The 25,787-nt window shown below is 38.3% G+C and overlaps 1 protein-coding gene across 3 annotated transcripts; it reads right to left on the bottom strand.

The window, feature by feature from the left end:
* Nucleotides 1-136: 136 nt before the first annotated feature.
* Nucleotides 137-21,602, bottom strand: CFAP300 (cilia and flagella associated protein 300). 3 transcript variants are annotated; one of them, XM_038156842.1, is made up of 7 exons: nt 21,216-21,602; nt 20,816-20,897; nt 19,170-19,242; nt 13,655-13,821; nt 11,265-11,437; nt 5,792-5,858; nt 137-774 (listed from the first exon to the last, which is right to left on the bottom strand). In XM_038156842.1, the coding sequence occupies exons 2-7, from the start codon at nt 20,891-20,893 to the stop codon at nt 643-645; spliced, it is 690 nt and encodes a 229-aa protein (XP_038012770.1). In that variant the 5' UTR covers nt 20,894-20,897; nt 21,216-21,602; the 3' UTR covers nt 137-642. The 3 variants fall into 3 exon arrangements, with proteins under 3 accessions (XP_038012770.1, XP_038012777.1, XP_038012761.1); XM_038156833.1 differs by having other exon boundaries at nt 386-774; nt 21,333-21,602; XM_038156849.1 differs by lacking the exon at nt 5,792-5,858 and having other exon boundaries at nt 21,333-21,602.
* Between the last annotated feature and the right edge of the window lie 4,185 nt (nt 21,603-25,787).

Here is a 25,787-nt window from a genome sequence, read left to right as displayed (position 1 = left end):
GGGGCGCTGGGGGCGCTGCGCGGCCCCCCCGGCCCCCGCTCCGCCCGCGGCCCCGGCCCCGGCCCGGCCGGCACCGCACCGCCCCTCGCTCCGCGCCCGCCCGCGCCTCTCCCGCCCGCCTGCCCGCCCGCCTGCTGCCGCCAACCACAACTTTTTTCCTCCCTAACTTCTATCCCAACTTCCAGGAGGCCGCTCCGCGAGGGGGTGGGGAGGGGCGGCCGCGCTTCCCTGCTCCTGGCCCGGAGGGGGCATCGGCCCGGGACCCTTCCCGCCCGTCCCCTCCCGCGCTTTCTCCCGGTTCCGCAGAGCTTTCACCGACAGCAGAGCCTCCGCTGCAGTTAGGCGTCCCGAGTCTGTAAAGCTGGCTCATAAAAATGACGAGACCTCTAGAGAAATACTTTTTATTAGATAAAACGGGTGAGGGAAGGGGGGAAAAGGCCAAGAAAACAGCTTCAAGAACTATAAATACCGGAAAACTTTTGTCACTAACCACATAGTAACATCTGAGTGAACGGGAAGCACTTCTGAGCACGTCATCAAGGAGCAGAGCTTTCCTCGTCAGAAAACTATGCAATGTCTACCTGAACCCATCAAAAAGAAGGCAATCTCCATTATAAAACCGGGGACCAAACAGGTTTATAACTAGTTTGTAAATAGGCTTCCACCGAAACAGTGATACAGAATATTCACGTGTCGCTTGCAGGGATCCACAATCAAGTAGGCAAAAGTCTGTTGGTGGCTTTTGCTTGAAGGGTAACACAGGCCATTAGCATCCTGAGAGGAAGAAAAAAACCAAACCAAAACAGTATTAGGGACAATAGGGATATCTGTAAGAGAATTAATAAAATCTGAAGTTAATAATTTTGTTCCAGTTATAACTGTTCATTGCACAGCAAAATAGAACATAGTTTATTAAAACAGTATATATTTATATATTAAAACAGTATGTTTATTAAATAAACATAGTTTATTTAAACAGTATATGTCCCTACAAGGATCCCAACACTATGAAATGCTCAGTAATTCTGGCTGGATGTATCAAATAACCAAATATAAAATGTAAAATTAAATATGTAATCTTGTGTTTACACCATTAGAGCCTAAACTACAAATGATTAAATATACAACAGCCCATCATGTTTCCTTTGAAAGAGAAAAATAATCACTTAATATTAAAACATAAAGCTGTTCCATCCATCCATAATTTTTTTTTCACTTAACATTTGCTAAAGCATCTGTTCAGGTTCCAATATTAGCATTTAAGCAAAATGCTTATTACAGATCACATTGACAACTTTGGACTATTATTGGAAACATTTTGTGTGCCAGTCCTCAGAAAGGGTTTGAAGGGATTCTAGACACCTAGCTGCAAAATCCTGGTTCTGGAAAAAATACATTCAGCTGACAATCAGCAGAGGAACTGAGCTCCTCACGTTAACATCCTACGTCTGCACATGTCAATGAAAGCTTCGGTGTTGACAGAGCAGCACAGCTGGACACACTTCAAATCCAGTAGGGACCCAGAAACTAGATGGAGGGATTTTTAAAGTGTTGGGTTTTTTTATTTAGTCAGTGTGGTAATTGAACATGTGAAAGACCAATAAATATGTAGCTGACACTTCCTTTCTTTTAAAACATGTAACAGTTTCCTCCTGCTCCCCAACACCTTTGTATAACAGTTGAAGAGATGGGGGTTCTGTTACACTTTTCCTTCTTGAGGGAAATTGCTACATTGCATATATTGTTCATTTTCTCCAGAAAAAAATTAAACTCACAGACTACAGACTATTCCGGATTTCACATCTCTTGCATTCTTTTGTTGAAGCTGTCTTCCTTTGCATAAAATAATCTGTCTTTTTTTGGACCAAGGAAACATGAAAACTGTAACCTCTCTCAGTGGCTAAGTCAGTCAGCTGAGAAGGAAAAGAGCTGGGTCCCCATTTCTGCACCAAGGACCATATGTGAATTTTACCCTTTAGCTTTTACTGGCACCCCATTTTCTCCTGCTGTTTCAAAGATAATTAATCCATTATTAGATGTTCTGGTGTCTTCCTTTGAGGGATTATTCAACCCTCTAAATCTTAAATTAAGCTAGGCACCTCATAAAAGCACAGTTTTAGACAGGTAGAGATTCGATAATGTTTATTCCCAGAATTTTCCAATGGTAGTCAAATGCCACAAGCTAGAAATAGCATTCTATTTTTAAGCGGCACAGCATATAAGCTCTGTAGCTCCAATTGTAGGATACCTAGCTTTCTTCAGGTGTTTTCCAAGGATACATGTGTAACAAACACTGGATTCTCAACTGCAGTAAGGACAGCAAATTTTAAGATTTTATAGTGCTCAGCATCAAAAGGCCTTTGGAATCTGATCCAAAAATAACCTAAGCTCATGCATGTAACTGAAGGAAAAAATGTAAGACAAGATCAACATCAAGATCTGATTGCTAGTCAAACTCTTTTCCCATTGCTACCAAGGATCCCACTCTTGCAGTCTGTGTGGAATTGATGGATGGCAGTTGAGGTTTTGACTGTTTAGATGCAGTGTGAGCCCACTAAAAATTTGTTCAGCAACTCAAGAACAAAAACAATGTAAGTTCTGGCGATGAGGCATTTCAAGCAATATACCTAACTTGGCATCAGGAAAATAATCAATATAACCTCATTAAATGAAAAGGTTCTTAATTCTAATTAGCAAAAGAGGCCATAAAACCCCTAAAATACTTGAGCATAAAGGCTCTGATATTTCAAGCATGTACACAAGAATCATACCAATTCCATCTGCAGTGTGGACTTTGGTTCTCACACGCAGGGGGTGTAATGATTGATTTACTGATGTTAGAGTAGGATCATTTTATTTTTTCTTTGTAGCAACACAGCTGATGATTAAAGAATACATATGTATAGCATAAAACAGAAATAAAAATACTGCTGAACATTCTCAAAACTGCATAATGTAATTGACAATTTTTAAAAAATACTAATTGAATAAACTTTGCATTATTCTGATTTCTAACACTGCCACAGTTTGGGTTCAGGTAAAGAAAGTTCTGAAATATCAGCGAGCACTCCAATACTTAAGCTGTAAAAGTATTTCTTTATATGCAAAGCTCCAAAGCTCTCAAGGGTATTTGGAGTTCAACAGAGTACTTTGTCACAAGATGTAAAATTATTTCTCTTGTGATGCCCAGGTCTTTCAGGTTTTGATGCTCAAGAGCTCTACAGACTCTGTAGAGAGAGACTGTAAGAGAGACCTCAACAAATTAGAGGGCTGGACAATCACCAACCATATGGAGTTCAAGAAGACAAAGTGCCAGTTTCTGCACCTGGGATGGAGCAGCCTTGGATGTACAGACAGACTGAGGAATGGGATGCTGCAGAGCAGTGCTGCAGAGGCACCTGGGGGTCCTGGTCTGTGGCAGGTTGAACATGAGCCAGCAGTGCCCTGGCAGCCAGGAGGGCAAGCCCTGTGCTGGGGGCATCAGGTACAGCACGGCCAGCCGGGCAAGGGAGGGGATTGTCCTGCTCTGCTCTACACTGGGGTGGCCTTACCTCCAGTGCTGGGGACAGTTCTGGGTGCCACCATATAAAAAAGACATTAAACTATGGGAGAGCATCCAAAGGAGGGCAATGATGATGGTGAAGGGCCTTGAGGGGAAATCGTATGAGGAGTGGCTGAGGTCAATGGCTCTCTTCAGCCTGGAGGAGACTGAGGGGAGACCTCCCTGCAGTCTGTGGTTTCCTTGTGAGAAGAAGCAGAGGGGCAGGCACTGATCTGTGCTCTGTGGTGACCAGTGACAGGACCTGAGGCAACAGCATGAAGCTGATTCAGGAGAGGTTTAGGTTAGAAGCAGGAAAAGGTTCTTCACCCAAAGGGTGGTTGGGCACTGGAACAGGCTCCCCAGGGAAGTGGTCACAGCACCAGCCTGACAGAGGTCAAGAAATGTTTGAACAACACTCTCAGGCACATGGTGTGACTCCTGGGGATGGTGCTGTGCAGGGCCAGAAGCTGGACTTGAGAAACCCCATGGGTCTTGTCTAACTCAGCATATTCTGTGATTGTGTGAACTATAACTTAGAACTTTGAAATATTTACATCTCTAATAGGGTGCTTTTTAGATACTGTTTTAAAATTGTGCTCAGCTGCACAAGTCACTTTTACAAGATCAGCTTTTTAAAATAATTTAAAAATTATTTATCTATTTACATCAGGCTAGGAGGGTATGTCCTTTTCTTCCAGATACAAACCAAGAAAACTTGGTTTAAAAACTGTCAGCTCAACTAAGGGTTATAATAACACTCTACTGTTATTTATCAAATGAACTCAGAAACTAAATCCACTGCAGAAATATAGTTATCGCCTTAAGAGAAACTTTTCATCACAAACATAAGACATTTGTGCTCCAGTAAGTGTCCTTCCTGTAAGTGCCATGTAGAGTGGAGTAGTTTTGATCCACATAACCATCAAACAGTCCAGACACACTGTTTAAGCCTTTCTGCTTTCTGAGAGAAAATTCTTTAGCATGTTCTTTAATAGAAACCGTAATTTCAGAATTCTTCTTCACAAATTTTCAGAATGTGCAGTAATGCCCAATTTTCCTCCAAGGATACAAGGAGGAGAGCCTGCTTTGCATTAACACTGGATCTTCTTTTGTCCATCTATTTTGTTTACAAAATTTGCTGAAGTTTGGTTGGGGTTTTGTTTGTTTGTTGTTTTTTCTTTGTAGTACTGATGATATTTAACTTATGGCCAACACAGTTAGGGGAGCTCTTTAATGTCCATCTGCCTAAACATTGAAATCTGCAAAGTTCCCATCAATGCATTTGATTTAGAGCTGTGAAAGGAAGAGTAATAACAGGAGAACATCCAGTTACCAGGGTTTTGCCTTTTTATTTTTATTACAGTTTGCCACCTAGCAGAAAGATAAATTTTGATACACCCATAAAGTGTTTATTTTCAAAAGCCTTTTATGAATCATACATAGTACTTAAAAGATGATGACCAACAGATGAACAACTGGGCTATTGGCAACCTAGAGGGAAGTTTGTGCAGTCTGAAATGACATCAGCTACTGCTGTTGAAAGTCGGTACATTATCTGACATTTAATTATCACATATTCTGGTTACTCAAGAAGAATTTGAAGTAGTTCATCCTACTGTAACAACTTAAATGACAGATATGCTGAATCTAGTAAACATGTCAGTTCTCAAACTTATCTTGATGGTAAATGTACGATTTTGCAAGGGAAACAGATAGGAATGAGACTTGACAAGGGACAGGAAAAGAGGTTAGCAGTCATCTCATTATCCCAGCCTTTTTGTATACTAAACTTCCTTGCAGTCTTTACAGAACCAGATACAATACAAGCTATTCCCAAAGCTCTTGCATCATTTCAAAAAACAGAACTATAGGAAGTCAAGAGTGCATCCTTGATCCTTACTGTTAACTCAAGTTTTATTATTATTATCTAAACCTTTCCTTTTTCTTTTTTAATTAACTAGTTTCTGGAAGACTATTATGACTTCCACTGTAATCCAGTAAACCTATTTTTAGTGAGCTACCAAATAAAACTTTAGTTGGTGATTACTAATGAAAAGTTTGTAAAGAGGATGAGAAACAGGATGAGATCAGAGAAAGAGTTCATGAATAAAAAAGTGACAACTATGGGAAAATAACCCATTACAATGGAAAATTATATTTTCTTTGTGTAAAAGTAAATTCATTATTTTCATGTTATGTATATGTATTTTTTCTGCTGTAAAATCCCACATAAAAATTATCAATACTTACATATGCAGACACTCTGAAGACTGTAGAAATAATACGTATTTCTTTTGTTTCAGGGTTCTTTTGAACACTGAAATACAGGGGTATAATACATACTTAATATATATCATAAGTACTGATAATTAGACTCTTTAATTTATTAAATTAAAATTTTAAACTCTTATTAAATTAATTTTAAACATATGCACTGTATCCTTGGTCAAATTTTATGAAGGTCAAATTTATAGCTAAAATTCAACTTATGTCATATTGAACATGAAAAGTTATGTGGCCATTGTTAGGTAACATGCTTATTATGACATTTTACTGAAAAATATTGAATATATCTAGTAATCTGACTTGGTTTCACTGTTCTCAGCTACTAAATCACAGCAATATTACCCAGACCTCAATGATTCCAAATATGGAGTTTTCATTTTGATAGATATGAAAAATTATGCAGCAAACATTTCATAAAAATCTTTTCACATATTCTTTGAGAAAGAAACCTGCAAAGTGAAATGCATCTTAATACAGACTACATGAAGTAGCAGCAGTACTGGTGAAGAAACACATTCTTTAGCTCATTTTTAATGAGTATATAATTATAGTTTAGGTTTATTATTTCTCCTTTGGAATTTTGTATATATAGTCAGCTATGCAACTTGGAATGGAATGAGTTCTGAGTTTTTATTTTTCTAGACTGTTTGTTGTGACGATTGCCATTTCTTTCATCACATTTACTAATAACACTGAATATTATTGCAAAGAATCCAGGCATCTCAATCTATTTAAAGTATTTGAATATACCATTTTTCCTCAAGTCTGCTTTAAGTGATGCTTACATTTCTTCAGAAATTAGATCATGCAACTGCTATTAATTTATCTAATTTTGCAGATTCCCACTTATATTAACTCACTGTGGAACAGCTGAGGCTTAAAACTTCCATACTTACACGCTTCCAAGAAATACATATCTCAAAACCTGCCTTGTCACAAATAGGTTCCATTCCCAAGAAAGGTCCCAATATAGACAAGTTACAAGAGGACGTGTGAAACACAGCCCAGTTGAACACCACACCAGGTCCAAGCTGTGACAGCAGTCCCCTGTTACCAGTGCTTTGGCAAAGTTTCGTTTTGTAAGAACAAAGGAACCCCAAATCAACCAACAGCATCTTTGTTGATTCAATCTCAGCAGCCAATAAAAGAGATTGACTCTCCAATTAACTGATTTCATCTGTAGAGTAATGACACAGTCATGTTTGAACCTATACTGTGAGGCTGATCTTCCCTGTGGTCAGTCAGTAATGAGGCTTTCTCAGAACTTTTTGTTGCATCTGACATGTTGACATACTCAACAGTGGATGAAGAAGAATTGCTGAAATCAGTACTGACCCTTCTTGTGTGCCTTCCCACCCCTCCAGAGATGATTGCCTTCCTAACAGGACAGCTCAGCTACCTCATGACTCAGCTTCTGAACCACCACTGTTTACAGACCAGAGCATTAAGCCAAACTAACCCAGATGTCACTTTATGCTGACACACCAAGCTGTAACTGCAGCAGTTCAGAAACTCTTCAACCATCTCTGTGGAAAGAGTGACAACTTTCAGAACAAGAGGATTAGTGGCATTATTGCCTTCTACCATATATCACCACCCCCAAAAGCAACAGTTGTATTTAAGTCACTCTGGCTTCAGATTTCTCTGTCAGAAAACTATGCTATCAATTTCTGGTTTCCTACTTTTCATGTTATATATATATATTTAGGATACCAAAGTAAGAGCTGACAAAGAATAAGTCTTTCTATTTATTCCACGACCTTGAGAATTTTTTCCCCTTGTGGTTAGCTTCCTGTAAGTAATTTTTCAAAATGTTTATTTTCAGTACTTTGGTTATTTTTTAAGGCAAAAAATTGTGTCTGTTAAAATCAGATGAGATTCTTCCTTTGCTGACTTGAAAGAAAACCAAGAGGTTGCCTTTGACAAGCTCATTTGCTCTATTTCTTTTTTTCCCCCGGAAAGGTTTTAGAAAAAAACTATCTTGTCCTTTTGAAGAGGATAGTATTTCCTTTAAAATAATGTTAATAGCCCCATGTTCTTTCAAACTGTTAACTTCTAAACTATTCATTGGATATGGTAGTTCATCATTTTAATGTGCATCTATTCTCTTTTTATGAAAAGAAAACATCCTCATGGTCTCTCTATTCACTTTTGGGCTTTATTTATATCCTAACCTTACTGGCAATATTTTACTAGGCTTTCCAAACAATAAAAGAACAACTTAATGCTTTCACATACATTCACTCATTATGGGGAAAAGGGCATGGAGATGAAGAAAGCAGAAGAAAACAATCACTACAACTTGCTACAGCAGCTGTCACCATGGAGAGACGCTGTCAGAAAAATCAGGGGTTAAGTACAGAGGACAAGATTTATCAACAGAGATTCATAGATTATATTTTAATTAACGAGGTTTTGTTATGTAAATATATCCTTTAATTACTACTACTACAACAAAGGATAAGGATTTGAAATTATTTAGGTTATACTCGATACAACACTAAACACTAGAATTTTGGATGGATTCAACTGATCACAGACTAATTATCGATGGTTAGTAACAGACTACAAGTTAAGCATTACTTTTTTAGTAAGAATATATCACTCTTTCTGCAAAGAAAAAAATGTCTGCCATTACGTAGCTGTATTTGGAAGTCCCTAGCTTGTAAAATATCTAGAGTTGTTAATTTCAAAAAAAATATTGCATTCTCTCATAATAAAGCAATGTACATGGAAATGCTTTAATAAAATGAAACCTCAAAACTTCTGACGCTATTTTGAATGCTAGTGCCTTGGAGTTAGAACTCAGCTACGGCCAGAAAAAAAAAGCTGTAATAAAGGTAAGTAGGGAAAAACTCATTAATGGGTTTGCTGCTCCCAGCAGTAAAGGCACTCCTGTGGAACTCTTCATGCCAATACTCTCTTGCCCATAAGGAATACTGTAACAGGACTAAACAGTGGCTGTTTATACATCCATAAGCTTACTGTTATTAGACTGAATTCATCTGTGGCAGCTAATTTTTCAATGCACATCATCAGCCAGCAGCTAATAATTATTGAAGTATCCATCTGTTTTTTTACCAAGCCTTCCGATCCTCAAACATAAAAATTAAACCTTAAGGACAGTACAGTTTACAGAATTTTTAATACCATGAAAAGCTTTTAATATCGCTTTACAAAGAGTAGAAAGTGTCCAATGCAACTGTAATCCAAGATACAATGAAAACACACAAAGGATAGCAGTCTAAAAAAGAATTTAAACAAAACTTAGTATTCAATAGGAATTTGAGGGAGTAAACTTTTTGGTAAACAGAATTTAAGAGATTACTACTATAATCAGCAATCTTTTACTCAAAATAAGAGGCTATAAGAAAGTAATTTCAATTGCTCTATTTTCTGGTGTAATTTGTGCAAGAATGAAGTAACACAGTGCCCAGAAATCAGAAATTAAGTCAAGACTGTCATTAGTGTCCCTATTCAGAGCCTGTCACTGTCTTTTTCGTTCTTAACACAGTGGAAATAAAACAGAAGCATCATTTTGGATAAACTGGGAGCAGGGGGAAATGAGACCAAGTAAAAGACAACCGTGATTCTGAAGGGGGAGGAAAGGTCTGAAATGTCAAGATCAAAAGCTTTTCTCATGGGACTGACAAAGAACTCAATACCAAAGGAGAAAGATAAAAGATTCAGTGAAATGGTAAGTTTTGTTTTCAACTGGTAACCAGTGCTAACACCAGCTCTTCTGGCAGTGACAAACCAGCAGACATTTACAGGCAACAGAGAGACACATGGTAGACAAATTCTGAAGATCAGTTACATCACTTGAAAACTTGGAAGGATAGAAAGCAATCTGTCGACTGGCAAAAAGAAAAACAAACAAACAAAAAACCAACCAACCAACCAACCAAAAAAACCCCAAAAAACCCAAACAGCACAGGAATATACACTTGAAATATTTTCTCCTAAATATTTTATAAAGGACAGAAGCAGCACACAAGAGGAAAATACAAAGGGCTAACAGGGAACAGGTTGCGGATATAGAAACGGTAAACTTTGAAAGAAGGTTGAAATTGTGGGAGCATCTTGGCAGAGGCTTTTTTCTGTTTTAAGTAATAAGAACTGTTTCACATCCCTATCAAATTTTACAGCATGAAAAGGAAAAAGAATGGAAAGAGGTTTAAGAAGATAGAAAGGTAAAGAAAATGAGTGGCTTAGAACAGAACTTGAACATGTTCAGGATAAAACAACTCAACAGCAAAGGGGAGCAGTAAAGTGAAGGAACTGATTGGATTTGCACTTTGTCCTAGATTAATTCAACAACAGAAGAGCAGAAACAGCTGCAGTCAATGCAGCCACCTATGGCCCTAGAGAGTCACCTATGTCCCAGGACTGAAGGAACAAGCAGCTTGATTCATGTGCAGAATGAACAATATAAAAGAAAAGGGAGGGTAGAGTTAAACATTGATGGACCCTTTTATGTCAGATGCTGTGTTTCTAAAGAACCCACTTGATTCTCATCAATGTATGAGATGAAAATACCAAAACTACTCACGCTAACAAAAATTTTAGTAATATCTTTTACAATCTTTATATTCCCATTAGCTTAACTAAGAATGAGTCTGTATAACCAATAATTGCATTCTGTTTCGCAGCAACCAGAACATAAGAAGTTTTATCAATCAGAGAAGTCAGCCTATGGATATATCAAAGCAGGGCGAACAGTTGTTTTTTGAGTCCAAATCTAAACCTCTGATCAATTACCTCTAATCTCAGTGGAAAAAACCCTCATTTAAAGTTCCAAACAATTCCATACACCAAACCTGGTAAAAAAAAGTATGTTAGTGCACCCTGTCATAACAGCAAGATTCTATCACCCTTAGCTTTACACTGTGAGAAGTGTATTTGCAGAACTAGGAAGACCAAAATCCAACTGTATCAAAAAAATCAAAAAAAAAACAAACCAGCAGGGATAAAAAATATATGGAACTGAAAGTTTCAACTAATTATTTCAATTTTTAAATCCTAAATTAAAAGCAGTCCACCTGACAGTAGCCCAAGATCATACAGGCAAGACTTAACTGTTGATATTTTATCAATGGCAGTGGGAACAGTCTGTTTCCAGAACTATGCCATGTTTTCAGCAGAAAAAAAAGTATCTTTAAATTAGGAATGAATTATAATATATCAATGTACATAACTGTAATATAAAAAATGTTCTTATGTAGGACTGATGCAATTAAAATTGCTTATATTTTGCCACTGAGCTACTGCTATTGTTCCATGGTATTTTGATAGCTGGACACAAATAAGTTTGCAGGTGGATTAAATAACAGCCCCATTTTTGAAGCAATAATGTACAATAAATTTACACAAATCAACACTAAGTGTCTATGGATAGTACATGTACACAGTTGTACAAAAAGTGAGTAACACTTACCTCACCAAGTCTTTATAAAAAGCTTTTGTAGTTTCTAAGTATGGGTCAACTACATCTTCAAACTGGCAAAGAGTTCCTCCAATGCAAAAATGCTTAAAAAGACAAAACAGAAATTCCTCACGATCTAATTGAGTGAATAAGTCATAATGGTCCGAATCCTCCAGGAGCAAGACCTTGCGGAACAAGGAAAAAACAAGGAAGCCAAATTGATAAAAATTTATTTAAGATTGAGTTTATAAATAATGCAGCTAGTATGCTGTATGGTACACAGAAATTATGTCCACATAAAATATATGGATGAAGGATGGGAATACATATTTCTAAATCCTTCTTCCATTGATGCAATTAGGTTCAAAATTCTTACATATAATATAAAGCAAAATCACTGTCAGATTGATGCCCAAAAGACATAAAGGAATATTTTTCAGGTCTTGTTATTTCACTGGTTAATGATCTGTCATGCTACTGAAACAAGAAATCTGAAAATAATATACCTGTATTTGATATGTCAATTACTGCTAATCACTGGGGTAACTGTTTTTGGTAACATTTGCTTTTTCATTTTTAAATTGACACAGTTATTTCACATTTCTAAAGGAATTCTAGGATCTCCCAGAGGAGATCACTCAAACTTCCATCATTCTTTACTGAAGACTCCAGTGAGCCCTGATCTGTAGCCTGGATTAGCCAGACATGCATCCAGCTGCTTCCATGCGTGTCACCTGCCTTTTGCTGAGATATTATGTGAACACAGAGGACTTGCTAGATTAGTGTCAACACTGGTTCGCGTAAATGTGGACAGGAATTGCAACTCACAACGGCTTTAAGACATTTGAGTCGTGTCGGCCAAACTACAGATGCCAGATCAGGCAAACTGGTCAAAGCTAGACATGAGCCCACTGCTCTCTGGCCCTTTTTATAACAAAACTACACAACCTGAGTAAAAAAGGGTCAGGGCAACAACTGCTCTGGATGGCTACCTCATACATATCCCAACCTCCTTGGCTGAAACAAGAGAAGACATGGCAGGTAAGAAAGAAACATGGAGTCTTGCAGCCAAGGGCTACCCTCTGACACCAGGAGACAGTTTGGTGCCCCCTACAGTCTTCTGTCCTAGAGCCCAGACTAATAATTTGGAATTTTGATGTCATTCCTGGATTTCGACTTATTCTTTCTGCTCTCTCAGGTCTTAGGAGTAGGAATCACCTTTGTTTCAAACCAATGTTAAACCCTCAACTTGCAAATGCTGACACACACATCACTTCCATGGAAAGGAAACTGGGAAGACACTGAAACCCCAACAATCCCTAATTTTAAATGTTGCCTCTAACCTTCCTACATACAATATATTTAATTTTCAGAAAACATTTCGCATGTAAACAACTTATAAATAAATACATAGTATTTTGAACTGCTAGGCTACAAACTACATCTGAAATTCAAACATGAGCTTGAGTTCTCACCTTTTCCCAGAACTTTACAAGACAGACCAGTATTTCAGGCCACATCCTGTAACCAGTGTCACTGGTTCAAATACGTTGCCTTCAAAGGATTTGCCAAGTGCAAATGAGTGCAACTCTATAATTATTTAGTACTTATGTTGATTATATATACAAGGAAGAGCAAAATCCAGTTCTCCCACACTGTGCTTTGCTAATGCTACACAAACATAAGTTTAAAAAATGGTTTTAGCTTATGAAGTCAAAAGAAACACAGTAAAGACATACATTGATTAAAAGGCTGCCACTGTTAGAGATTCTTTTTCAGATAATCTGCTTTCTGACACTTCCACTAGAGTATAACAAACAGTTTCACATTGCAGGCCAGTTCAGGAGTTGTATTTAGTCATTTTCCAGTATTATACTGAAAAACAATTTCCTCTTCCATAGGTCCTCTTGCTTTAGAGAAAATGTATTAAGATGGCTTTCTTTAAATGCCTTCAGATATGATATGATCAGCATTCCTGTCCAGGAATGCTTCAAGATGTAGCTATCTAATACATTCAATTTCATCCACTACCTGGAAGGCTGGGTGAACCTACAGCTCTGAATGTCACAGCACCTTCTCTTTGGACCCTTTGTTTCCTCCTCCTAAGCAAACAAGCAGCTGCATTTCCCCATACACTCCCCAGCACTGACTGCCTGAGACATAGGTGGGTAGAATAAGGCTTTACCTTTTTCTCCCACCTAGAAACGAAAGATGGCTCACCTGGAAAACAAGTAATTGCTTTTACATATTCAGGCATGTAGAGCCTCAGTTGTTTGTAAACCATGGCTACTGATGCCTGGTTTTACCACTGTCAGAAAAAAAAAAACAACCTGAAAAATTTGTCCTTATAGCACCTAATAGAGTAGGAAATATTATAATAAATTATTCATTACTATACTGACCTTCCTTAATTCATCAGAGATAAGAATATCATCATAATAGTCATCATAACATTTCACAATAGTTCCAGTTTCTCTTACAATTCCTTCAGAGTACAGCCGATCAAAAAATGACATAGAAATCTGTGTACAGGGTACCACTGTAGCTTCAATTTTTGTCACTTTGGAACCTGGAAGATATAGGAAGCTGGTTGCATGTTTCATGTTTAAAAAAAAAACCACACACATCATGTAAGTATGACTCAATCACAGAGTCTCTCAAAAAAAAAAAAAAAAAAGCAAAAAAAATAGCCAAAAAGCTAAGAAGGAAACAAGTGTAAAGAAAACATTAAATACTACTTTCCATTAAGGCTCATGTGTCTGCTCCCCCTGTTGGTAAATACCATCAACCGAAACTAGGGATAGATGGAACACCGTGTGAACCCAGCACTGCATTAGATCACACCCTTAGAAAATCATATTCCACAGCTTAAGCCTTAAAGCATATGAGGACATATGCCAAATTTGGCACGATGAAGTAGAGAAGTCAATAGCTGCTAACAGCACCCCACAAAGTAAAAACCAAAATGAACACGGTCTCGAAGAATTTTTCATTTGTTGAGTATTATTCTGAACTTGAAAAAAAATTATTTTGTAGCCACTGTAGACTTTATTAAGCAGCTGTTTCAGAAGATGAAAGAGGTACTATCAGCACTTCCTGCATGAATCTGGAGTATTACCTCTGTAATCATTAAATGCAGAATATATTTTTCTATCATTTTTTCCCTCTGCTTGCAGATCATCCAAGGCTGGATCCTGTTGCTCACAGACATCTACTGCCATTTGAGATTCCTGCCTTACAGTATTTTCCTTAAAGAGGTATCAGTCCATAAGGGCACATATCTTCTCTACATACAGTGTTACATCTACAAATCTGTCTGCATGGTGTTGGATAACTTATGGCATCTCAAATAGCATTAGGCCCCATGTTTAAGAAGCTTTGGACTCAGCCCAGTTCTGTCTGCTTTCTGCAGTCCAAGTACTCAGCCCAAATGTTAGAATATGTTCTCCAAATGTTAGAACCCATCTCCAGGTCTGCCTGAACAACCTCCAAAGTGCTTCTGAACAGGAGAGGGGAGGAGAGCACGAGTGAGCATTCAGCAAAAGGGCAATGTGTCTCAGCAGAGAGAATATTCACAACATTCCAGCTGTCCATGAGTTTATTCTTATCTCTTCTCCTCTGCAGGTTCCTTTGATGAGAGACTGGCCAGCAACATCACAGTATCTAAAGGCTTTTTACCATACAATTAAAGATAAAATTCAGTGCTGTTCTGACAAACTGACCTAAAGGATCACTAAGCAATACTCTTCAGGAAATGTACAAATTTGCCTCTGCATGACAGTATTTCAGGACCAGAAACATGCCAGAAAGGGATGCATGAACCATGATGCTTCCAAGAGCACCTATCATTTCGCTCCAATCCTAATATTTGTAAGCACAGCATAAACTAAATTTTCTCTTGCCCACACCTGCAGATTTCTGGCCATATATTGGCCTTGGGATTTCTGCCATATATTATAACATAGAGACTACTTATTCATAGGTTAAGTAGGGCTGGCATTTTAATACCTAAACCTGGGTAAACTGCACCACCCAACCAATCAATACCAGGAAAAAAAATTAAGAGAAATTATAAATTGATAGCTTGAAAATATGCCTACTTAAGCAAAATACTGACAGGACATTTTAAAATTATTTTATTGGACCATTGTGATGTCAAGAAAATCTGTTAAAGACAAAAGCACAGCATTTAATTGCTTGGCTTCTTGTCTACTGGCAATGGTTATAAAAAAGGGCACCTTTTGTTAAAGAGTAAAAGGTTTAGTACCTTCTCTTACCTGTACATATAGTGACTATATAAAAGAATCATATCACATAACCAAGAACAAGTCAGAATAATCATGAATTACAGCTTTACAACCTATGCAAAAAAAAAACCCAAACTGATTTATATCTATTTATTTGCACTTCCTCCTACCCCCTCACTTCCAGTTTCCTCTAACCTCTAATTCTCCAGCTCCCTTTCACAGGGATTGAATTTTTATTTTATAAGGGATTTATTGGGAGACAAATCAGCTTTTATCACATAAATTATTTTAAAATTAACATTAAAACCTGAATTGACAAACAAACATCAGATGCTAAGTGACTTGAGAAAAGTGAAAGATCCAATTACTGAGCTAAAAGTATAGGAAATTTAGATATTTATAGGCTTTAAGTTATAAGGATTTTATTGGTGGAAGGGAAGGAGACTTCTGCTCTGAAAAAAGGTTTTGTGAAAACTGCAATAATGAAAAAAAATCAAGAGCTTTGTAATTTATTCAGTAATTGAGAAAACCAAACTACACATGGAAAAGCTTAAATATACTGGAACGTCCTACTCTCTATTTGAGAGGTGAGATTTGAAATTCAAAATTTCCTGGACAAGAATTATAGGTTTTAATAACACCATAAAAGTAAGCAGTGAAAAAGGAAGAAGAAATGCCTTGACAACTCTACAAGTGGAAAACAAAGAGCTGAGAAATCCTGAAACAGTTTAAGCTTATAATAACAGCCAGCTCTGGAATATCTATAAAGTGCTGCCAGAATACTTTTAAATTAACACATCACATGTCTAGTATGGGGCAGATAAACCCTGGATTGGGTGTATTTAGAATTCCTCCAAAATCTAAGAAAGTTTTTTATGTCAGAAAAATATCTTGTAACTTACTATTTACAAAACAGTTTATATGTAATGCAAGTTCAGTGCTCAGTATTAAAAAATTATGGTATTTCAAAAGTAAAAGGTGTAGGTTGGTGATTTATGATTTCGTATGACATCTGAAATTCTTTGCAAATTATAACCTATAATAGTTTAAAAACTGCTGATTTAAGATTATCTTTCAGATTTTAAAACCCCATTCTAAAGACAGAAATTGTCGAAGCTTTAAGCACATATGGGAACTCAAGAACCCTTTTTCAGGCAAATCCTAATATTTTATTTACACAAATAGATGGTAACTTTAGCCCTTTGAAGATAAGTTTTCAAGTGTTAATTGAGCTTAAGCAGATACAGTCCTGCCTCCCTAAGACTGCTGACAGGTGCAAGGCCAGCAATGTATCCAGGGAAAAACGACTATTTAGTTCTCATTGCAGCTATTTAAAAAACACAAGACTCAATACATAAAGGGGTATGCATCAAATTTGTTCCTTTTGTTGCTTCTATATTTGAAATATCAGAGTAACAGATGGATAGCTGGCTTAAAGCACATCAGAAATATCAGATACTTTGCCACGCAGCCAGAACAAGGTGAAAAAATAGCCCTATTAGGGATATTGCCTTACAGGCAAAAAAGTTTGGTGTGAGACCAGGTCATTAAGTATCTTTCTGATCAGAGGAAGCAGACTAGAGAATATTCTTGTGTATCATTTACCTAAAATGTTTTATTTCAAGCAATGCTGAAGCTGAAGTCTTTGAAACAATGTATTATTGTGGAATTCTACCAGGACAAAAAACATAAGTAAAAAGGTGAGAGAGGACCACAGCCTTAAAAAAGAAAAAAATATTATGAAAACAAACACTACTGTAATGTTTTATTAATTTTCTTTATAATGCTGACATCTTTCTGTGGGTCCATAAATACTTTCTGCCCAGTCTCATGGAGGGCAGGGTAGGGAGTTTTCTATGGATCTATCTAAACCCCCCCTATTATGCATTCAATCTATCTCCCCCATTAAAAAAAAACCAAAAAAACCAAACCAAACAAAACAAAAAAAACCACCAAAAAAACCTAACATTTTTGTTTGTAAGAGAATAAATGCAATATTTGAATCAACATAGACTATGTATTTTCTTCAGATTTTCCAAAAGGCAAAATAAGCATGTTTCCAATATTTTTTAACAACAGGTATGGTGTTTTAACGTTACTCCACAGTGATAAGCAAATGGTATATCTGGATTAATGTATCAGTGCGCCTGAAGAAGAAAATTCTAGAAGATGATTTTTACTCCTCCCACTCACAGCTAATTCTTACTATATTTTCAAAAAATGCACACGAAGAATAAGTATAGAAAAACGAGCCAACATTCCTCACCAAAAATAGGCAAAGAATGGGAAGATGAAATTTTAAGAGCAAACAGGGTATACCAGCTGTTCAGGATTTAGAAGGGGAACCCTTCCAGTCCTTGGGACAAAATGCTTCACTTCTGTGCAGAGGAAGATTGAGCAGAACCAAGAGTTAAGCTGGGTTACCTGGCAAGAGACCCTCCACTCCTAGCACAAGGAATGTAACCTGCAGACCTCCACTACAGGGACTGTCAAGTTCCAGACTAGACAGATAGCCTAAGACAAATCCTGTCTAAAGCAAGAAAAGGTTTACTACTGGCTTAAAATACATCTATTTTCTTTCTGCTTGCCAGAGAAAGACGTACCTGAAGGGGTACGTGACAGACTTTTTGCATTTTATATATATTTCAATTGTTTTAACAGTTGGGTGAAGCGTTTGGAAAATGGATTTTTGCTGACAAAAAAGTGGCAATGTCTAGTGTCATTACATATAGTGGGAAAAACCTATGCCAATTCCAGAGAGCTGAAATGGCAAAGTTAGAAAATTCCCAAAGCTCCATTAAATATTCACACACAGTAATATTTGCAGACAAATGAAAAGAAACAAGGGCTTCCCACTACCCTCTTGTAAGATACTCCTATTACAGAAAATCAGTTTGGCAGTGTCAGAGATCACATTATGCATAAAACACCATTACATTATCACATGCAGTTGCCATGAATTTTTGTGTGCCATTTAGGTCATGAAAAGTGGAATTTCAAAGTAGAGCCACAAATCTGCTGTTTGCCTTTGGCCTTCCTGCTTTAGTGTCTCATCTGCATCTCCAGACCTAGTGGAGTGCATTCAGAAGTTTCTGATATGGCAACAAATTTGAAGTGACCCTCATGGCATGGTTGCAAGCCGAGCAACCGGTCCCATGGGACTTTTCTGTGCCTCCACCACATGGCTGTACAGACAGCAGATTTACACGAGCTCAGGGTGTGCTGTACTAATCCTCTGCACTCAACTTTTATTTGTAACAGAGCAATCATCTCAGACCTGTCCCAAGTCAGGTCGCAAGTCTGCCCTTCTCTAACATTTGCAAATGTTATCTGCATAAGGTACTATTACAATTCCACAAATAATGCAGTTGTTTATGTCTGGATACATGATCAGGTCAACTGGATGCTACAAACCATTTATAAACAGCTTCAGGTGCTTGATTTATGGAACCATGCAGGGGTCAAAAGAAAAAAAGGCATAAAATGTGACAATTTAGTTATTTTATTCAAGAAGTAGAATCTCTTCCTATTACTTATTAAAAGAAGTAATTATTTAAGATATTCTGACTAGCTGAAAGCACACATATATGAAACTGTCATTATGGTAAATTAGAGCAAAATAGTTAAAACACAGACTTTTTTACTTAAGAGTAATTTATTCTAGATTTACCCAATGTGGTCCATTGTCCTGAAGCTGACAGCAACTTTAAACTGGAGTTCACACTTTGATCATTAAAAAATGCCTATAATCAAGTAAGAGAACACAAGTTAATGAAATGAAACAGAAAATCATCAATTATAGTGCCTTGGATACTTTCAATCCAAGTTGTAAGGTTCCAATTACTAAGTAGTTTCTGTATGATCTACCAGTTTGTGTACTAAATATCACACCACCAAATCCATGGGTTTGTCACTCAGTGTAGCCAGTGTCTTTTATACACAGAAGATCTCTTCAGGTGCATATTTATATATGCAGTATTAAATTTTTATAATGAAACAGTTTTAGTCCAAGAACACACAAAAATGTATGAAATTCATGGAGGTACAAAAAATTGAGGATGAAAGTTATATCTCTGCATACAATGTGGTTGAAGTTAAAGATGCCAAGTTTGATTTTAAAATTTACTCTTTTTAAATAAATTTGAAGCTTGGAGAAGTGTAGAGACACACAAGAATTATTAAACAGCTACAGAGTAAGATCTGAAGAATTCAATCTTACTGATTTCTCAATTAAAAGAAGGAGACATCCATAGTAATGTTGATAGCTGACAAGTTTCCATGATAGATAAGGCAACTAATAAAACCCACACTTACAGAGCGAATAACCACTGAAGAAACTGCTAAGAAAATGAACTTATGTATCTTTCAGTTTCTATATCACTAAATTTCTTTATCAGCCCTCTGGGATACAGAGAGATCAGATATTACAAGTAATGGTCCTTTTTTCCCCAATTACTTCACAGCTCTTCAGATTTCATAACTTCACAGCAATATCTTTACCTTTTTAATTCTAAAGAGACAAGCATTGAGAGGGTAAACAGGTATTCTGTAAACTTCAATAATTTGAAATGTTTATCAGTGGAAGATGAAATAAATATTGGTGCATCTCTGTGTGAATTTCTTTAAGATATAAAGAGGCTGAATTCTTTATCCAGGATAACAATATGAAGTAAACATATAAAATATCAAAGAGTTGTTTTTAAAACAACAGATGTAAAAATCACATAGTTCTTAAAACCACAGTTTTGGGGTTTATTCTGTCTGCAAACAGATGAAGAGATTTGATTTTGCAGACGACAAATGGGAGACACAAAATCAGCAAGAGATTTGAGTCTCAAAATGCTGGGAGTTCAAAATTCTAGGATAAAACAATGACATTCAATACATTTCAAAAGTTATATTTCCAGATATGTGCTGCACATGCACATCTATCTGCACTGTGAATTTACTGTGAGAAATTTACTGATAGCTGTGAGCGTGTACACTGTTTGAAGTCTCACACTACGTGGACTTCCAAACACGAAACCCTGAAGCCAACATCAGCATCCAGTTCAGATTTCCATTCTTGGGAATCCTGAAAGGCTAAATTGTTCCCTCTTAAAGCAGAGTAACATTAGTACAGACTAAAATATTTTTACTGGACAATACAGTTAACCCACAAAGTCAGAGACTTGAGCACCACACCTAAATCACCTCCTTTCAAGGAGACAGTGAGCAGGCCAATAGCATTCAACACTGCTAATGTTGAATATAATTTCACGGTGGGGTTGCAGGCGGGAGGGGAACAAACTTAAAATACAAAGGATTTAGAACTACCATAAGAAACTCATCCTTTTGATAGGGCTTAAACTGCTGGTCAAAACTGAACGCTTGTGCTGTGATCCTGCCTTGCATGGACCTGAAATGGAAAAAATGAGATTAAATATTCTGAAGTCATACATAGCGCCCTATTCTGATCAATTATACTTCGTTAGTTCAGCCCCATTCTCAGTTATAAGCGCCTGCAACCCTTCGCTGGAGGGCTCGAGCTGCGCTGGAGCCCCGCTGCGAAGCTGAAACAGATCTCGGCTCCCTGTGGGAGGCCAGGACACACGCCTCACACCTCAGAAGGCGCGGTTTGCCTGCCTGGAAAATACCCAGGGGACTTCAAATTAAGGGCTTGGGAGGAATAAATGAAAAAAAAAAAAAATTAAAAATAAGAGAAAGAGACGCGGACCCGCCGCCACCGGAGCGGGCGTGCTGTGGGCGCGGCAATGGCTCCAGCCCTCAGCACGGCCCGCCTGCTCCCCGGCGCCCAGAGACAGAGGTATCGCACAGCGGGCGTTCCGCCCACCATTTGAGGAGTCGGTCCGCGATGTCCCTGTCCTGCAGGCAGGAGAAGGTTTTCTGCGGCAGCGCTCGGAACACGACCCGCGCCGCTGCGCGCCCGCCCTCCGCGGACATCTTCCCGCGGCCCGGCGGTTGCCGTGGGGACGGCGCCGCTCCGGCGCGGGGCCCGGCTCCGCTCCCGAGCGTTCCGCCGGCCGTGAGGGCCGGCAGACTCGGGTGTCGCCCTTCTCTTCGTTGTTTGCCTACAAAATCCCTTAATTCAACTCGAACTTCTCCCCTCTTCCCTCTCTTCCTGTCTCTGCGCCAGGAAAACTCAGGCTTGCCCAGCAGGCCGAGGCAGGGCTGCCATTGCTGCCTTCGCCGAGGCCACCTCAGTGCCGAGGCCACCTCAGTGCCGAAGCACCAAAACTAACTGGCAAAAGGCCAAAGTTGAGAATGATGAGCTTCTAGCAAATCAGGGCTGCTGCTTGCTTCCCAGGATGCAAAGCCATTTGGGAACAACAAAGCCGCGCTTTCAAACTCTTCCCAGTTGAAATTGAAGGAAAGACCATTGTTATTTCAGGAAATTATTTCTTCAAGTCTAGTGAAGCAAGGGACACCTTCCACAGGTTGGGGAATTTCCTGCCCTTTGCAGGGAAACCAGTGAGAATCTAAGGCTGCTGCACATCTCATGCTATTTCCTTCAGCAGCCTAACCCCTCCAAAGCCTGTGCTTGCTTAGCCAAACATTTCCAAAACTGTAATTTTCTCATTAATCTATTGCTCAGGCTTAGCAGCATTCCCACGTCTAGGAAGTTTGGCAATGCTTTTGTTGGTTTCTAAGTATTAAAAAAAAAAAAATCAAAAAATTAATTAAAAAAAATATAAATTAAGCTGGCCCACATCTTTGATTAGAAGTCAAAACTGCCAGTACACATCACCTGGTCTCATCGGCCTCTAAAAGGCTCCCAAAGATTTAACTTGTGCGACATTCATCAAACAGGCTTGTACCAAAATAATTCAGAAGAAATTGATATCATAAGCCTGTTAAGAAGCCCTGTGTTAAGATAGTTTCAGTAGAATTAACTGCTCTCCACATACTCACTAGATTTTCTAACAGTGCAGTGGGCTGCAGTTCAGCAGACCAAGTTGCTGTATAGCAGCTATGTATGTGAGATTTAAGGAGCCATTCCCCTATATTTTCTCAATTCTGTTTTCTCCAAGTGTTTTGCGACACACTTCCATGTTTTTTTTCCTGATAAATTTTGCTCACACCTAAGCAATGAGGGGAAAAGAAGCTATGGTATACTTCAAGATGTTTAAATGTTTAGAGATTTTTTTTTTAATGGTAGCTCAAGAGGGGATAAAGTGTGCCTTTCTTCTCAGTGTTTAAATATAAAGTGGTAGCATGTGATACAAATTATTATAACCTTCTTCTCAGCAAGTCTCCACCTACTCCAGCACTACCCTGTCTGTTAAATTCCTCTTGCCACTAATAATATTAGCCGGTGATTAAATAGCCAAAGTGAAAGAACTGGTTTGGGCAGGGAGTGATGTGTAGCAACAACTACCAAACACATAAATTCTTAATTTCAAGTTGTGTGGACTCAAATGTGGGATTTAAGAACCAAACAAACAAAAGAGTGAAACTTTAGGTCTTTATGGAAAAAAAGTCCTACTGACTTTAGTGAGGATTTTATCTGATTAAAATGTTGAATCAGCTAGCATATGTTCAAAACCCCACAGAAATCTAGAGTGTTTAAACACTCTGATGAATCAGGAGTAAGGAAATGAGCAAGGACTTCAGGACTGGCCCAGAGGGATCAGGACAGGAAACTCTAAACTATGGAATTAATTTCTTTAATGTTGTGCCATTTACCTATCATAGATCATGATTCAGTAGTTCCAGTTTAAGCAGTACACAATAATAAAGCTAAATTGGGACTTTCAGTTTAAGCACTGACCTCAGTATCCTCTGATGTCATGAACAACAGCCATGATCATGGCTGTTGAAGAAAGTCAGGCACAGTACTCTTTTAAACACAGACATTGAAATTGGTTTTTTAAAATGTTGAGGATTTTATTGTCTCACAGAAAACATTTGAAGGGTGGAAAATGTATCTGCTGTAAAATGAAGTCTGGTTAGTATATACTGTTAAGCAATAGTAGTCACTCCCTTTTAAGCAGACGAATTTTCAGCACTATTTGTTTTTCACTTATTTTCTTATGTGTGATTGTGAAGAGTTTTACACTGCTGAATAAACTGCAGGCCTTAAGTGCAAAGCAAACAAACCAGCCTTTCCATGGCAAACAAAAATCAAATTACAGAGGACCAACCCTGTTGTACCTCTGCAAAGTGCATCAGTCTTTAAGGCAAAGGTCAGCTGGTGACAGAGGAGCAGCCTGTTCCAGTTGGGGTGGTAGTGAAGAACCTGAATGGCAGCACCTCCCTCCCTCCTGCAGAAGTCTTCAGCATTGCTGAGGGATAGTTAAGCCATGTGAATTAGCCAAATGAAGGAGGAAAGGAGTAATTATCAGTCTATATATTAATCTGTGAAATAAATTAGTCTTTCCAGTGTTAAAATACTTTGGGATAATTCTGATGGAGAATGAATTAAAGTTCAGATCCTGCATCCAGTCTGTAATGAGGACTAGAAACACCCAGCATAGAAGGCACTGTACATTACAGTGAAGTTCAGCTCCTGCAGAAGATTTGTGGGGTATCAATGTCCAATTATAGGCACTTGCACTGATAAAAGATTACAGGTTTAAGTCTGTGAGAGACAGAGACCAATTAGAAGCCAAATAAAAATGTGTCTAAAACAGTGAATAGAAGTCTGTGGTATATCAGAATTTCTCCCTTTCTCCACCACCACCCCAAGGGTTACTCTTCAGTAATTCAAAATTACTAAGCAGGAGTCGTTGTCTGCTCCAGAGTCAGACTCTGGATCCTCAGGTGAGGGCAGGAATTAGCACCTCTGCTTGCTCTGCTTTTTTCTTTTAAAACACAACCAAGTGGAGGCGTCACCCAGGAAAAGGAAGATCAGGATTTTACCATCTTTCAGCCTGAGGAAGTCCAAGCTCAAAGCTTGTATATCTCAAGTGCCTCAACTACTAGGGCTGTTGTCACATCCTGAGTTAACTTGCTGCTGTCCTGGTAAATATATTTCTGGATGAGTGTCAGGACCCTACAGAGACTCAGCAGCCACTTTTTCCTAGTGGTAGGCCTGCTGCACTCAAGGCTAACTCTGCTGTGACCTTGGATCAGACAGCTGAGTGGGACAGAAGTGTAAGGCACCTCAATGGGACCCTAATCCTCTTGGCTTGGGAGCTGCATTTCAGCCCCAGCTGTTGCCCCAGCTTCTTGTTGGAGCTGCATGGACAGCATGTTTGTGCCTGGCTATAAACCCACCAGTCCTGGGCCTGACCTCAGATTCAACCTGTCTCATCCCTTTAGACTGGTCTGATGATCTGGACTCATGGTTGAACATGGTCACTGTCACCAGACCTGCTTTGCTGGTTAGGGTGCTGTGGGATGGGGCTGTGTCAGGGAGGGCACTGCCCTACCAACTTCACTGTCACCCTTGGCAGCCAGCTCAGCTGATTTTACAGAGCAGCCCTCTCTTGCCGCTGCCTGACACTCAGTGTGTGGTTAAAAGGTTGTTATATTTATGGTAGATTTGTCCATATTGTCTGTCTTAGTTTGATCAGCTTCATATATCTGAGTGACTGCTCCAATAATAACCTCTGCTTCCAAAGAGTGTGTAGTATATTGCTTTATACATGCACTACAGCCTATTATGAGGCTTAATTTAAAAAGTAATGTATATATCTAATATGTAATGTATATATCTAAAATATGGATACTTACAATTTGCATCTTAAAAAGTATTTAGAAATATGTAGTAAAGAAAATATATGAGGTTTAATACCTACAGTAATAGGTATAATAATAGAATATAATAATGTGAGTTTAGGTATCAAAGCAGCAAGCATTGCAACATCTAGATTTTCTTTGGTCCTCAAGAAAGAGACATGAGATGCTGGAGATGCACAGTTAGAATGAGAGCAAGGCCCAGGAAACTCAACACTGAGTGTGTGAAACCATCCAGGCCTATTCCCCCTTCTCCAAGAGGGAAAGAAAGAGGATTCACACACTTAAGTCTCATCTCTCAATTAAAATTTTATACTCTCCTGGAGATTCACTGCCTTCTATGAAGGTTGGTGTCTAAACACTTTCTCTGAATCAGATATGGGCTGCTGCTACTTTTAAAACAAGCAGAAGAAAAAAGTTTCTGATCTGCTAATCCTCTTTTCAAGCAATACATGAGTTTATCATATACACAACAACTGAGATGCCCAGTTTGACCTTATGCTTTGAGAGTTCAGCAGTATACACCATTTCTTCTAGGCCCACAAGCCAAACATATACTTGTGTACAGAGTTTTCCTGCACAGTTTACATACAAAAGCTTACAAGGT

Source organism: Motacilla alba, chromosome 1 (assembly GCF_015832195.1).
Source record: "Motacilla alba alba isolate MOTALB_02 chromosome 1, Motacilla_alba_V1.0_pri, whole genome shotgun sequence".
Lineage (NCBI taxonomy): Eukaryota > Metazoa > Chordata > Aves > Passeriformes > Motacillidae > Motacilla > Motacilla alba.
The sequence above is the reverse complement of the archived record's forward strand: the minus strand, read 5'-3'. Positions and strand labels throughout refer to the sequence as shown.

What these genes read in the sequence shown, in the direction of transcription:
- CFAP300 (XM_038156833.1), bottom strand. Translation starts at nt 21,442, where the DNA reads ATGTCCGCGGAGGGCGGGCGCGCAGCGGCGCGGGTCGTGTTCCGAGCG. An exon ending in AAAAGGATGAGTTTCTTATG is followed by an intron (nt 19,243 to 20,815) that starts GTAGTTCTAAAT and finishes ACTTGATTATAG; the next exon opens with GCATTTTTTAATGATCAAAG. An exon ending in AGGACAATGGACCACATTGG is followed by an intron (nt 13,822 to 19,169) that starts GTAAATCTAGAA and finishes TATATCTTCCAG; the next exon opens with GTTCCAAAGTGACAAAAATT.